Source organism: Rhodotorula toruloides (assembly GCF_000320785.1).
Source record: "Rhodotorula toruloides NP11 unplaced genomic scaffold Scaffold5, whole genome shotgun sequence".
Lineage (NCBI taxonomy): Eukaryota > Fungi > Basidiomycota > Microbotryomycetes > Sporidiobolales > Sporidiobolaceae > Rhodotorula > Rhodotorula toruloides.
In genome coordinates this window covers 138,684-151,853 of record NW_015622965.1, presented here as the reverse complement: position 1 = coordinate 151,853, position 13,170 = coordinate 138,684, and the positions used below count along the sequence as shown (strand labels likewise).

At 62.6% G+C, this 13,170-nt stretch overlaps 5 protein-coding genes across 5 annotated transcripts; 2 read left to right on the top strand and 3 right to left on the bottom strand.

Moving 5' to 3' along the window:
- Positions 1-309: 309 nt before the first annotated feature.
- On the bottom strand, positions 310-2,261 carry RHTO_06771 (uncharacterized protein; the record flags this gene model as incomplete). The annotated part of the gene is made up of 2 exons (XM_016420430.1): positions 310-1,129; positions 1,189-2,261. The coding sequence occupies 2 exons, from the start codon at positions 2,259-2,261 to the stop codon at positions 310-312; spliced, it is 1,893 nt and encodes a 630-aa protein (XP_016274831.1).
- A 776-nt stretch (positions 2,262-3,037) lies between these two features.
- Positions 3,038-5,966, bottom strand: RHTO_06770 (serine/threonine protein kinase Nrc-2; the record flags this gene model as incomplete). The annotated part of the gene is made up of 7 exons (XM_016420429.1): positions 3,038-3,308; positions 3,378-3,668; positions 3,732-3,786; positions 3,862-4,047; positions 4,122-4,283; positions 4,398-4,476; positions 4,548-5,966. 7 exons carry the CDS (start codon positions 5,964-5,966, stop codon positions 3,038-3,040), a joined length of 2,463 nt encoding a protein of 820 aa, XP_016274830.1.
- Positions 5,967-6,676: 710 nt separating this feature from the next.
- Positions 6,677-9,970, top strand: RHTO_06769 (sulfite reductase (NADPH) flavoprotein alpha-component; the record flags this gene model as incomplete). The annotated part of the gene is made up of 4 exons (XM_016420428.1): positions 6,677-7,703; positions 7,770-9,287; positions 9,347-9,608; positions 9,670-9,970. 4 exons carry the CDS (start codon positions 6,677-6,679, stop codon positions 9,968-9,970), a joined length of 3,108 nt encoding a protein of 1,035 aa, XP_016274829.1.
- A 319-nt stretch (positions 9,971-10,289) lies between these two features.
- On the top strand, positions 10,290-11,304 carry RHTO_06768 (uncharacterized protein; the record flags this gene model as incomplete). The annotated part of the gene is made up of 5 exons (XM_016420427.1): positions 10,290-10,335; positions 10,393-10,478; positions 10,534-10,690; positions 10,745-11,023; positions 11,084-11,304. 5 exons carry the CDS (start codon positions 10,290-10,292, stop codon positions 11,302-11,304), a joined length of 789 nt encoding a protein of 262 aa, XP_016274828.1.
- Positions 11,305-11,459: 155 nt separating this feature from the next.
- On the bottom strand, positions 11,460-13,156 carry RHTO_06767 (tRNA (m5U54) methyltransferase Trm2; the record flags this gene model as incomplete). The annotated part of the gene is made up of 5 exons (XM_016420426.1): positions 11,460-11,735; positions 11,798-12,263; positions 12,330-12,694; positions 12,752-13,053; positions 13,138-13,156. 5 exons carry the CDS (start codon positions 13,154-13,156, stop codon positions 11,460-11,462), a joined length of 1,428 nt encoding a protein of 475 aa, XP_016274827.1.
- Positions 13,157-13,170: the final 14 nt, after the last annotated feature.

Here is a 13,170-nt window from a genome sequence, read left to right as displayed (position 1 = left end):
AGCCCGCAGTTGAGCGTGGCAGATGCCCAGCGAGCAGCAGGAGAGAGTCACTGCGGGTCGACGACGTCGAAGAGGCGAGCCCCCCCTGGCACGAAGGTCAATTTTGGCGAAGTCGCGTCGGCAAGCGACAGCGCGGAACAGTGAGGAAACAGTATGAGGGCAAGAGTAAAGGAGGCCGGACGGACGAAGGAGACGCCCAGCAGACGAGTCGATCTTCGATAGACAATGTCTTCCTCGTCCCGAAACACTGGTCAGGGAGAGATAGCGGTGTTGCACATCCTGCGTCTAGCGCAACTCATGCATGGCGGTCTACGACGCAGGCGCCGTCGTCTCCGTACCCGCATCCGCCGACTCGTGACCTTCTGGCTCTCCCGCAGACAAGTTCTCGTCCCGCTCGTCTGCCGCGCCGCCTCCTCCTCCGTCCTCCGCCTGATTCGTCGATGCCAACGCCCTCTCCAGCTCTTCCACTCGCCCCTCAAGCTCCTTAACCTGCCCGAGCAGACCGCGTCTGACCTCACGCAAGACGTCGACCTTCCTCTCGAACGCCTGCCTCTCCTCCTCCCACGCCTCCTCGCGCTCGTTCCGCTCTGCAGCGTCGCGCTCGGCGTCCCTGACTTGCTCCGCAAGCGACTTGATCACCTCGTCGCGCTCCTCGAGCTGTTCAATGAGACGGCTGACTTCGCCGCGCAGGTATTCGACCTCGAACAAGCCGCCTTTCGTGCTGGATCGGGATGAGGCGGAGACGACTTCGCGGAGATGGGAGACGAGGCCGTCGATGCTGAGCGGGACGAGGCGGTAGGCTGGAGGCGGGCGAGGGGGATTAATTGGACGATGGAGGGGTTGCGGGCTGGCTAGGCGGGCTTGAGCCGGAGAGGTAGGCAGTCGACTGGGAGAGAAGTCCCGAGCTACGGGGACAGGCGAGCGAGGATCGGCGCCGACTTGAAGGCGGCGCGTAGGCGAGGCGGAAGAAGCGGTGTCGGCGGCTTGGGCGTGAGCGGTCGTCACATCGGGCGCGCCCTTGGTGCGGTCCGCCCTCTCAGTAGGCTGGGTGATACTTTGTGCTAAGGCGGGCTCGGCGAGCTTGTCGGGCCTGACGAGAGCGTCGATTTCGGCGAGAGGAGGGTCGACTCTGCGCCGTAGAAGCGGGTCAGCCTCGCTGTTCACGGCGCAAGACACGTCTCAACGCACAGAGTCTTGTCGGGATCCTCGCCCGCATCCTCGCGACCCGCTTCACCGGCTTCTCCAGCGAACTCTTCGCGCTCCTGTGTCTCCTCAAGCTCCTGAAACGCGTCCGCATCCATCCCTTCGAGGTCAGCCATCATCTCGTCAACCGCCTGCTTTTGCTCGTTCGTAAGATGCGCGCTGGCGGAAGAGGGCGGAGGACGGACGCCCACTTCGGCAGGCTCGGAAGCTGGGTGAGCGTGCTCAGCCTTATCTGGCTGGCGCATCAGGCGAATCGCAAGTTGCGTAGGGAGCTCGATGGACGACGGAAGCTGGCGGAGCGGCGAGGTCTGTGCGGAAAGAGCACGAGGTTGTCCGTCGGTCGGCTGCTTCAAAGTGCTGGTCTGCGGACGTGGAGGGGACGACTGAAGTTGGCGGGCGTCCGCATCGTAGAGAGCAGCGGAAGGCTTGGCGGGTGTCGATGCGGAAGCAGCTGGCGAGAGAGACGTCTCCCGCTCAATCTCGACAGGGTTTCCGTCCTCGTCAAAGTCAGGAATCACAAAGACCGGCTCGGTCCGACGGCGCTTGGTCGTGAAATTCTCCTTCGACTCGTCAGGAAGCGATGCGGTAGTCGAGGAGCGCTTGCGGCGAAGCTCGAGAGCAGGCGAGGGGTCGGAAACGGCGGCATCGTCGAGACGCTTCGGCGGACGCGCAGTCTTGCTCGGTCCGCTCGGACCCGGCGAAGAAGGATCGCTCATCGTATTCGGGTCGAGTTTCGCGACTGCCGCACCCTTGAAACGGAAGCGCTCGAGAGCAGCTAGGGCAGTCGAAGGTCCCGCGTCCTCGGCCGTGCTGCGCCTTCGCGTAGGCTGCGGCTTCTGCGCACTTGTCCTGCGAGTCAGGGAAGGCTTCGTAGCGCGACTGCCGGGCGGTGCGGGAGCGACTGCCTTGGCGTCGGGACCTCGCTTCTTCCCCTTGCTGACAGCGGCGCGCAAGGGACTCGCAGGCGGTGCGGGCTGGAGCGAAGGGTCGTCTGCCAGCTCGTCTTCGCTGGATGGCTCGCGAGTCGGCGCGCGGCGTGACGAGCCCGCCTTGGGCATGGTTGGGCGATGAGGCGGTGGTGGAGTTCCGGGCGCAGACAGACGAGCGGACGGCTAGGAAGGGCCAGGTACGGATCCTTGAGAGCTTTGACAGGGCAGGGACGGCCGGCGAGCGAGAACAAGCGAGAGGAAGTGAGCGGGACAAGGGCAAGCCTGAAGCAACGACGAGGGCCAACTTCGCTCACTCTGACAAGGACGAGGAACGGCCGACTTCGAGGCACGTGCCAGAATGCTTAGATGCCCAGCCGAACGGTCAAAATTCCGTGAGTGTAGTCTTGTCGACGAAGAAGATGCGCAGACTTGTCTACGAAAGAAGAGGACGACTGACATTTCTGAAGTTGAACGTGCCGGAAAGTATATATGCGAGCTAAAGCGCGGAATGACAAGTGTGGAGGAGGCAAGAGTATGACAACATGCGATGCGGGATAGGGGCGGTCGTGTAGGTGCGGGCGTACGAGGGGAGTAAAGGGGTCGTAAGGTAAGCGCGCGACCAGCGCATGCGATGCCGAGTTGGAAAGCGGAGAGAGGGCGAAAGCGGCGGCGAGTGGAAGAGAAGATGGAGAGACGTAAGGGTGAGTACCGGCTCGAGGACGGAAGACGGGGCGAGGGATACATGGCGAATAGTCGCGGTCGTGAGTCGTGAGTTGGGGGCGAAACGAGGCGGTGCCGAATGGACGGAAGCGAGGATGAGAGACGTGGGAAGGAGAGTCGGGAGAGAGGGTACGAGAGGAGGACGAGAGGAGCGAAGTCGGGCCGAAGTTGAAGTCGCCTCCTTCTCACGCCATAACCCCCTCAGCGCCCTCCTTCCTATGCCTCCTCTCCTTCCTCTCCTTCTTCGCACTCGGCACAACATCCACAACCATCGTCGGTGCTGCTCCCAACCCGGGCGTCCCAACTGGCGTCAGACCAGGAGTAGGCAAAGGCGAGGCGGACGGAGTCTGGTGGAACCCGTCTTCGGCTTCCGGCCAGGGAAGCCACGCGGATTGGCCTTCGAGGTCGAGCGATTTCGACTCGCGCATCGAGCGGAAGTTGGTTTGCTCGGCGTTTCTGCGCGCCTCCCAATACGCTCGTCAGCTCGACTTTTCGCGCGACAGGGAGGGAGAGAGGGACACGCACACGACCTGCGGAACGATAGGCGGTTTCTGATGCCTCAACAGCCCCCAATTGATACTCGCAAACCACCGATGCTGCTTGACCTCGCTCGCGCCGCTCTGGCTCCCCAACCTCCGATTCTCGTCCTTGATTAACAACTTCTTGATGACGCTCTTGCAGAGGGTGGTCGTGGCTGGGTGGTCGGGGAAGGAAGGCTCGTTGCGGAGGACGTTGGAGAAGGTCGCGTGACGGTTCGGGCCTTTGAAGGGCGTGCAGCCGTAGAGCATCTCGTAGACGAGAATGCCGAACGTCCACCTGCGGGCGAGCGACGTCGATGAGCTACGTGGAGAAGGAAGCGGGAGGAAGAGGGCAGCGCACCAGTCGACGGCCGAACTGTGTCCTCGCCCGTTGATGACCTCGGGGCAGATGTACTCTGTGTGCGCGTGATGCGGTGTTATCAGCGATCCCTTCGCACGAAGCCTCACCGAACCGGCAAACGCGCACTCACCCTCGGTCCCAACAAACGAGTTCGTCCTAAAATCCGCAATACAGCTCTTCGTATCAACAAGCGGCACCCCATTCGGCGTGATAAGTTTGATCGCAGCCGGTGCGCCACCGAACCCGTTCGGGTCGGATTGTTTCGAGAGGTCAAAGTCGGAGAGCATGATGTGGCCTGTTTCGTGGAGGAGGATATCTGTGCGCGCGTGTGGGCGAACCGTCAGCTCCTCCTCCCCTCTCACCTACGAACGAGCGAGGAAGCGAACGTACTCTCGGGTTTCAAATCCCTGTAAATGAACCCCATCAAATGGAGGTACTCCAACGCCGCCACCACCTCTGCCGCATAAAACTTTGCGTCTTCTTCGGGGAGGCACTTGCCCGGACGGGTTTGGAGCGCGCGGAAGAATTCGCCGCCGAGGCAGTATTCCATGCCTGTTAAGCCGTGAGTCGCGAGGTTAGCGAGGGGGGAAGTGGGAGAGCGGGGCGAGTAGAAGGAGGAGGGAGGAGCAGGAAAGGAGGGAGAGGGAAGGGAGGGAGGAGACGCACAGAGGTAGAGATAGTCGTCGGACTGGAAAGAGTGGTAGAGCGTGACGATGAACGGGTGGTTCGAGCCGGCGAGGATTTCCTGCGCACATCCACCCACGCGTCAGTCAAGACAGAAGTCGGAGGGAGGGAAAAGAAGGGAACGGGACGCACCTCCTCGGCCAACGCGCGCTTGACCTTGTTCCTCTTGATCATCTCCTTCTTACTCAACACCTTCATCGCAAACAACTTTCTGCTCTGTTTCTCCCTCACGAGATACACCTTCCCTACATCCCCTTTTCCCAAGAGCCGGATCTTCTGGAACGAGGAAGGGCCGACTTCGAGGTTCCGAACGCGGATCGAGGAGGAGGAGTAGGTTCGGCGGAAGGCGGCGCGGGGGGAGCCGGGGAGGCCGCCGGCGTTTAGGGAGGTGGTAGGGAGGTTGGGCGAGGGAGGGGCGAGGAGAGAGGAGGAAGGCAGCGAGGGAGACTTGTTGCTGATTTGAGGGGAGGAGCGAGAGCGGGTTGGGGAGGGCGCGGTGGAGGCTTGGGAGGGCTGGCGGGCCATCTTCGAGACGCCGCCGCCGCCGGAGGAGGACGAAGACGACCCGGAACTCGACTTGGTTCCGTCGAGAGTCGGCGCCCCCGCCTTGGCATTCTTCTTCTCGGACGTCGAACCGAACGACACGCCCGAATCGTGCATCTCTCCCACGGGTATGACCCCCTTCGGCAGCGGGGGCACTCGCTCGTCCTCCCCTGAGTCTCCCCTGAACGCGTTCTTGGAAGCCGGGTACGGGTGCGAGCTCGAAGAGGAGGAGAAGAGTGACCCGCTGAAGAGGGCTTTGGTGTTGGGTGCCGAGGCGACGCGGCGGAGGAATCGGACTGCGCTGGATCCGCCCGAATGAGAGGAGCCGATCGGGTTGCTGGCGAGCCGTTGGGAGGGCGTCGAGGTGTCGCCCGCTCCCGCTCCTGCACCGGTCCCACTCCGTCTCCGCCCGCGTTGCGAGCGCGACAAAGACCGAAACTTGTCCGTCTTGCGCGAGTGGTTCTCCTTGCCCGACATTGACATCGACCCAGACTTCCAACTCTTGCTGCTTAGCGCGGGGCTGGACGTCCCGCTCACACTCCCAGCGTGTGCTCCGAAGTAGCCGTCTGGGCCGGAGTTTGTACCGCGCGAGAGTTGGAGTCCGGGCGAGGCGGACGGAGCAGTCGATGCGAACGAGGTCGAGCGGGTCCCTCCTCCCGGCGTCGAAGGCGGCCGGAGCGAACCCGTCGAGCTTGCGAGTGCGCTGTGAGACGAGTTGCTGGCCCCTCCTCCGCCTCCGCCGGTGAAGAACGTTGGCTGCTGCTGTCCCTTGTCGCCGGGACCGTCGGCGTCTGCACCGCCCAGTCCGTGAGAGGGTGCGAACGTCGCAGTCTGCGCGAGTTGGGGAGACGACGCGGCCGAGTTTTTGCGTGACAGTCTGCCGACCATGCGTTTCCAGGGAGAGGGTGAGGGAGGAGGGGACGCGGACCGGGGGAGGGGGTTGGTGGATGGTGGGGTCGAGGACGAGGGAGAGGGCGAGCTGTATGGGTGCGAGTCCAGCGTGGCCATGGCGGGCGAGTGTGAGTCTGCCCAGCGAGTATCGTTTCCCCAGTAAAGCAGCTAACTTATAGCCTTGTTGGCGTGTCGAGGGCGAGGCGACGAGGTGAAATGTGGCCAGGGGGGGACTGCGCAGTCCACCCTCACTCTCTCTGGGCTACTTCTTGTGTACTTGCAACTCATTCAGCATTACTTGACTGACCTGCTCCGTCCAGCAAGCGACGCGACCAGAGCGACTACGACGACTTGCTCCTGCTCGACTCTGGAGGACTTTGCTCGACTCGCTTACTACTTGTAATGCACTCACAACACCACCCCTAGACTCACCCGCAAAGGCCCGGCGCGAGTGGCGAGATTGGTCCGCATCCATCCAGCACGCCTTCCGGCTCTCCCTCCCTCACCCGCTCCCTTCGCGCTCCCTTTGGGCCAGTCGCACCCAGGCAACACAGGTGAGCACCCGTCACACTTTTCGCGGCGCGCCCGATGCACCGGCGGGTGTTGCGCGCGCGGGAGAGGCCTTCCGGTTGGCGATGGCGAGCGAGGGGGGCGGATGGGCTTGTTTGCTCGCCGCACGCTTTGAGGGGACCTGCAGGCAATGGAGAAAGTCTTGAGCAGTACACTGACACCGTTCGCGACCACCGCCAACGCAGGAGACGCTCTTCGTCGACCCTCGCCTCGCACCTCCCTCTCCCTCTTCCCTCCGTCGCGGAACTTGACAAAAGATGGCCACCCTCCAAACCCTCCACACGCTCATCGAGCAAGACGCACTCGCGTCCTCCTCCGCCGTCTTCACCTACGACTCGACCCCCTCCGCGCCCTTCGGTTCCTCGCTCCCCTCTCGCTCAGCCGATGCGCGCGTCTACCCTATGCAAGTCCGCGCAGGCGCTGGATCCGCACTCGTCGGATTCGTCGAGTCGGCTGCCTACACAAGTAAGGGAGCGAGCGAGGGAAAGGCCGATAAACCCGTTGCGGTCCTTGCTGGATCCGAGGCGTTCCTCGCCCTCGTTCCTTCGCTTCTTGCCCTTCCTGAGCAGTCCAAGCGTCCGGCATTGAACGTCCACGTCTCGACCCAGACGTCTTCCCTCGCCGCATCGAAGGAGGAGGAGGGCGAACCCACCCTCGCTCAAGTCCCGGACCTCGCCGCCGTCCTCGCAGGCGCCAAACAGCTCCGCGAAGGAGGCTGGCAAGGAGCCGTCGTCTTCTCCGAGACGCCCGAGGAAGCCGCCGTCGTCGGTACTGCACTCGCAAAGGACGCCGGAAAGGACCTCGTCAATGTCTTTGATGGCTTGACTGCTGGTCGCCAGCTTGCTCCTCTCGCGCCCGCCTCGGCTGTCGGAGCGAAAAACTTCGATGCGGCATTCGAGGCGCACCAAGTCCCGTACTTCTCGTACGCCGGATCGTCGAATGCGTCAAAGGTCCTCGTCCTCCCCGCCTCGACCTACTCGGCCGCAGCCAAAGCCGCAATCCTCGCCTCCTCGACCGAGGACGTCGGAGTCCTCACCGTCCGCGTCCTCCAGCCGTGGAACAGCCAGGCACTCTTCGCTGCCCTCCCCAAGTCTGTCAAGAACTTGTTTGTCTTGACCGAGGAGGGAGAGGCCAGTGGACCCTTGTTTGAGGAGGTCCTCGAGTCGGTCCTTGAGCAGGGCGATGCCGCGATCAAGGTTCGCGCTTTGCCGGTCAAGGCTGAGTCGGTCCCGACTGTCCAGGACTGGGCGGCGAGGATCGCCAAGATTGCCGGAATCAAGGCTGGCGAGTCTCTCGCGGGCGTTAAAGTCCTCTCCGAGCGGTGTACTGACTCGCATTGTGCCCTCGCAGCCTCGCTCAAGTCGCTCCTCCCGGCGCACGCCAAGCTCGCCGTCTGGTGGGACCTCGACTCAACTTCCGGCTCGACCGAGTCGGTCCCGTCGACTCTCGCGCACACTTTCTCGGCGCCCAACACCGCCGTCAGCGCCAAGCTCCAAGTCACCTACGACAATTTCCGCCAGGGAGGCGTCCAGCATGCCGCGCTCCTCCTCGAGCAGGCGGGCAAGGCTAGCACCGAGTCGACTGTCGCGTCGGTCGTCGCGACTACCGCTCCCTCGCTCTTGTACATCGGCGCTCCGCAGAGCGTCTTCAAGGCTTACGGACCGATCTCGGCTCAGACGGTCGACAAGGACACGCGCGTCGTCGTTGCGGGTAACTGGACCGCCGAGGACTTTGCGACCAAGCTTCCTTACGCTCAGCGCAAGGCTCTCGTCGACATCGCTGCCGGCTCGTCGGGTCACGTCTTCTCGATCGATGTTGACAAGGTCGCCAAGGCCCATGGAGTTGCCGCCTCGGACGTCGCAGAGATCGTCTTCTGGACGCTGTACCTCCCCGCGTCCATCTCGGCCAAGGAGCTCGTCGCGCTCCTTGCGCAGACTCCGACTTTCGCCGACTGGAACGCCGCCAAGCTCGTCGAGGTTATTGGCGCGGTTCGCAACGCGCTCCTCAAGGTCGATGTCGTCCCCGAGTGGGCTGACGAGCCTGTCGATGAGGAGGGCAACAAGGTCGATATCCCTACTGCCCTTCCTCCCGTCCTCGTCCCGACCGCCGCTGGACCCAACGCCTTCCGCACCTTCGCCGACCCCGCTCCCGGCATTGCAGGCGGCACGGCGGCGCAGAAGCACTCGTGGCACCACGCTGCGCACCGCCTCCTCTTCCCCGAGGCCTTCTCGCTCGACACGACCTTCGAGAACAAGCTCCGCCCCGACTTGCCCGAGAAGAACTACCTCATCACCGTCAGCGAGAACAGGCGCCTCACACCCGACACGTACGACCGCAACGTCTTCCACATCGAGTTCTCGACCGCCGGAACCGGCCTCAAGTATGCGGTTGGCGAGGCGCTCGGCATTCATGGCTGGAACGACGCGGACGAGGTTCGCGAGTTCCTCGAGTGGTACGGACTTGACCCCGAGGCGGTCGTCAACCTCCCTTCGCGCCACGACCACTCGCGCGTCGAGCAGCGCACCATCTTCCAGGTCTTCCAGCAGAACCTCGACATCTTCGGCAAGCCCGGCAAGTCGTTCTACGAGACGCTTTCCAAGTACGCGACGAACAAGGCCGAGGAGCGCGCGCTTCGCTTCATCGCCAGTCCCGAGGGATCGTCGACGTTCAAGAAGATGAGCGAGCTCGAGACCGTCACCTACGCCGACATCCTCCGCCAGTTCCCCTCGGCCAAGCCGACCGTCGAGGACCTCGTTCGCGAGATTGAGGAGATCAAGCCTCGCCACTACTCGATCGCATCGTCGCAGAACTTTGTCGGCGACTCGGTTCACCTCCTCATCGTCACCGTCGAGTGGCAGACTCCGAAGGGTGTGTTCCGTTTCGCTTCCCGCTTGTTGTGAGTTAGCTGACACGCGTCTCTTCCGCAGGCTCGCCCCGCTACGGCCAGTGCACGCGCTACCTCGCAGGCCTCAAGCCCGGCGACAAAGTCATGGCGTCGATCAAGCCGTCGGTCATGAAGCTCCCGCCCCTCGACACCCAGCCCATCGTCATGGCCGGTCTCGGAACAGGCGCTGCGCCGTTCCGCGCCTTCATCCAGGAGCGCGCGTGGCAGAGGGCTCAGGGTCGCGAGGTCGGACCGTTGGTCTACTACTTTGGCTCGCGGTACCGCGCGCAGGAGTACCTCTACGGGTGCGTAACGCTTCCTTGGTCCTCGATAGCTGAAGACTGACGCCACTCTTCACATTGACAGCGAGGAACTCGAGGCGTACTTGCAGGAAGGCGTGCTCTCGCACATGGGTCTCGCCTTCTCGCGCGACACCGACAAGAAGGTCTATATCCAGCACAAGATCAACGAGGACGGCGAGCTCCTCGCCAAGCTCCTCGAGGACGACAACGGTCTCTTCACGCTCTGTGGACCGACTTGGCCCGTCCCTGACGTCTACGAGGCGCTCGTCAAGGCCTTGCAGACCAAGGGATGGTCGACCGAGAAGGCGCAGGCTCGCATCGAGGAGATGAAGGAGGAGGAGCGCTACGTTCTTGAGGTCTACTGAGCGCGTCGTTTGCTAGATTGCGGAGTAGAGTTGAGCTTAGAGCACGTTATTCACTCGGTTCTCCATCGTCGGGTGTTTCGCAGCGGGAGAAGCGGAGGGCTTCGGTGCGTCGGTCGCTTTCCCATCGTGTTCTGCTTCACGTCTCGTCTACCTCTCGCCCTGCGCTCTCTCGCCGTCTCCCCTCTTCCGCGTTGTGCGACGAGACCACCGACATAGGAGGCGCTCCGCGGTGTTGCCGCCCGGATCGCTGGTCTCCCCTCTCGCTCCCGTGCTTTCTCCCTCCCTTCTCGCTTCTTGCCGTCATCGTCGTTCCTTTGCTATGGCTCAGCCGACCGCTTTGACGCCCCAGCAGCAGGAGTATATCGGTGAGCTCGACTCGTCCTCGAATCCTTCCCTTCCTATCACTGACGTTTTCTCGGCAGCTGGCGAGAAGCGACGCTATCTGGCTGATTATATCGCTCGGCACTTTCCTGCTGCTGCCGTACCATTGAGTGGGCATGCCGACGAGGTGCGCCGACGCTGTTCTATAAGCTGAACGAAGACTCAGTGCATCCAATCGCCAGGCTGCCATCCTTCAGCAAGCCCAGTGCCTCTGCGATCTCTGGTTCAAGGAGCTGACCCAGACCACCATGCGGGACATGCCAAAGGCGCAACTTGTGGGAGACGAGGTTTTCATCCGCCGACAACGTCTCGCGCCGGACAGTCAGGAGGAGCACGTCGGTATGTGCACGAGTCCTGCGTCTTCCTTACGCTGCTGATCTTCCTGCCATGCAGAGATCATCTTGCCCGCAATGCTCGCCCCGGTCATACACGTCGGCGGGTCTGCCCACACCATGGGAATTATCCGTACCGGCTGGGCTGCCCGAGGGGTTGGAGTGTACACGTATTTGCGAGCCCAACAGGATGGATTGCACCTCATGGCCTGCCCTGCACTGGTCTATAGGGCAGGAGGCAACTTGGCTCACCTCGCAGACCTCGGCGTCAAGGCTGTCAAGGACTGGGCGGCTGGCACCCTCGGCGGAGGCTCGCGTTGGATGCTCGACTCCCGCAACCGTATGCTCCCTCCTCCGCTTTGACCGTATTGAGCTAGCCTGACGCCGTCTGTCCCGGCAGTCCCGAACAAAGCCGCCTACACGCCTATGCGGAACGAGCGATGTTCGTGGCAATACGAGCCGTATGATGCAGACCGCTACCTCGAGAAGCCTCCGACGCAGGCAAAGTGGATCCGGCGCGATGAGCACACCCAGCGAACCTTCATCTTCGACGCCGTCTTGACGGTAGCAGCGCAGGAACACGAGCGACGCATTCCTCATCTCGTTCTCCCTCGCCCGTAGAACTACGTTCCTCGTTATGTCATTCTTCCGCGCTCCACTATGCTCTCGCCGATCCTGGCGAACAAGCGAGCGAGCGGTCGGCGGCCTTCCCAAACGCAAGGATAGCATTCGCAGCGTGTCCTGGGTCCGGTGCCTGTCTCTACCTGTCTACCATGCTATACCTCCCTGCTTAGGACAGCGACGCCCTCCGCGTGATGCGTGTTGGCGAAGAGGTCGGCCGCCCTCGCGCTGTCGATCCGGTAAGGCTTGCCTGCCGCCGTCGACTGTCTGACGATCATGCCGATGTCGCGCGCTTGTGTTCGAGGGTTGCACGAGACGTAGACGACGTTGCGGGGCGCGAAGGCGAGGAGCTGCGAGATGAAGAGCTCGTCGCAGCCTTTTCGGGGCGGGTCGATGACGATGGTCGTGCGCTCAGGCGGAAAGGTGATGTCCTGGGAAAGAAAGGCTGCGTCGGCGATACTCGGGCTCAACAGCGAGCGCAGCGAGAGCGCACCTTGAAGATTTCCTCCGCCTTGCCGTCTTGGAAACCGACCTCGCCTCGTCCAGGACCCTTGTTGTACTCGGCGTTCTTCTTCGCCCACCGGATGCTCGCCTTGTCAATCTCGACGCCCTCGACATGGTCGAACTGGTCCGCAAGCGAGATGGCGAACAAGCCGCTGCCTGTGTACGCGTCCACGAGGTAGCGCTCCTCGCCCTCCTTGCGCGGACCGATCGCTTCGCGCACGTAGTCGAGCAGAGAAGGCAGGATCGAGTTGTTGTTCTGGAAGAACGAGCCAGCCTGTTGCTCGAACTCATTCGTGCCAACCTGCTCTCGGACCGTCGCGTGGTGGTCGGTGATGCAGACGTGCGGTTCCGTCGAGGGAGCGTAGTCGGCGGGCTTGGCGGTCGCGTCGGCTGGTCGAGGAGGAAGCGAGTCGCGCAGAAGGAGGGTCGCACCACGCTTGTACTTCGAAATGTCCCTTCGAGAGAGTCCCAGCGTGAGGCTTGTCCTGCGGTCGCGAAAAGAGCGAGGACGCCATACGCACTCTTTGACTTTTGCCCGCTCAGTCACCATCGCCTCATTGATGACCTTGGTTGCGATAACGCACTCCTCGATGTCAACGATCCGCTTCCGTCCCTTCTGCTCAAACCCAATGGTCACCTCCCACTCCTTTTTCGGCGCCTCGACCTCCGCTCCGCCCTTCTTCCGCTTGTTCCGATTCGGATTCGACGAAGGCGGAACCTGGAAGTGCGGCGTAAGCTTCGTTCGGTAGGCGTACTGGAGAGGCGAAGCGAGAGTCGGTCCAATTTCGGGGATGAGCGACGGGTCGAGCTGCGAGAAGTTGGCGAACGCGCGGCGGACAAGATCGCGCTTCATCTCGAGCTGCTCCTCGTATGCGAGCGGTTGGTACTGAGGATGCAAAGAATTAGCGCGGTATTTACTCGCGTCGCTAGAGGTTTGGCGCACCTGGCACCCGCTGCACTCGCCAAAGTACTGGCACTGCACCCTGTTCCCGAACTTTGCCCGAACCTGATCCAACTTCTCCTTCGTCTCGGCACTCAGGACCCGTCCCGGCAGCTCCTGCACTTCTGCCTTGCGGCGCTCGCTCGGCTCGACTATCTCGAGTAAGTCGCCGTGCGACATGTAGTAGTCGGGTTCGTGGCGGTGGAGGTGGATGCGGACGAGTTCGCCAGTGAGAGCGAAGGGGACGCTGACAAGTCGAGTCGGGGCGTCGCTGCCGGAAGGCGTGAGGAGCGCAAGTCCGTCGCCTGTGAGCGAAAGTGGCATCAGCGCATCCATCAATTTGAAAGTCTACCCAACGCAAGTAGAGCGATGAGCCTGACACAGCGAACTGGAAGGCAAACTGACCATGGTCGTTCATCCCA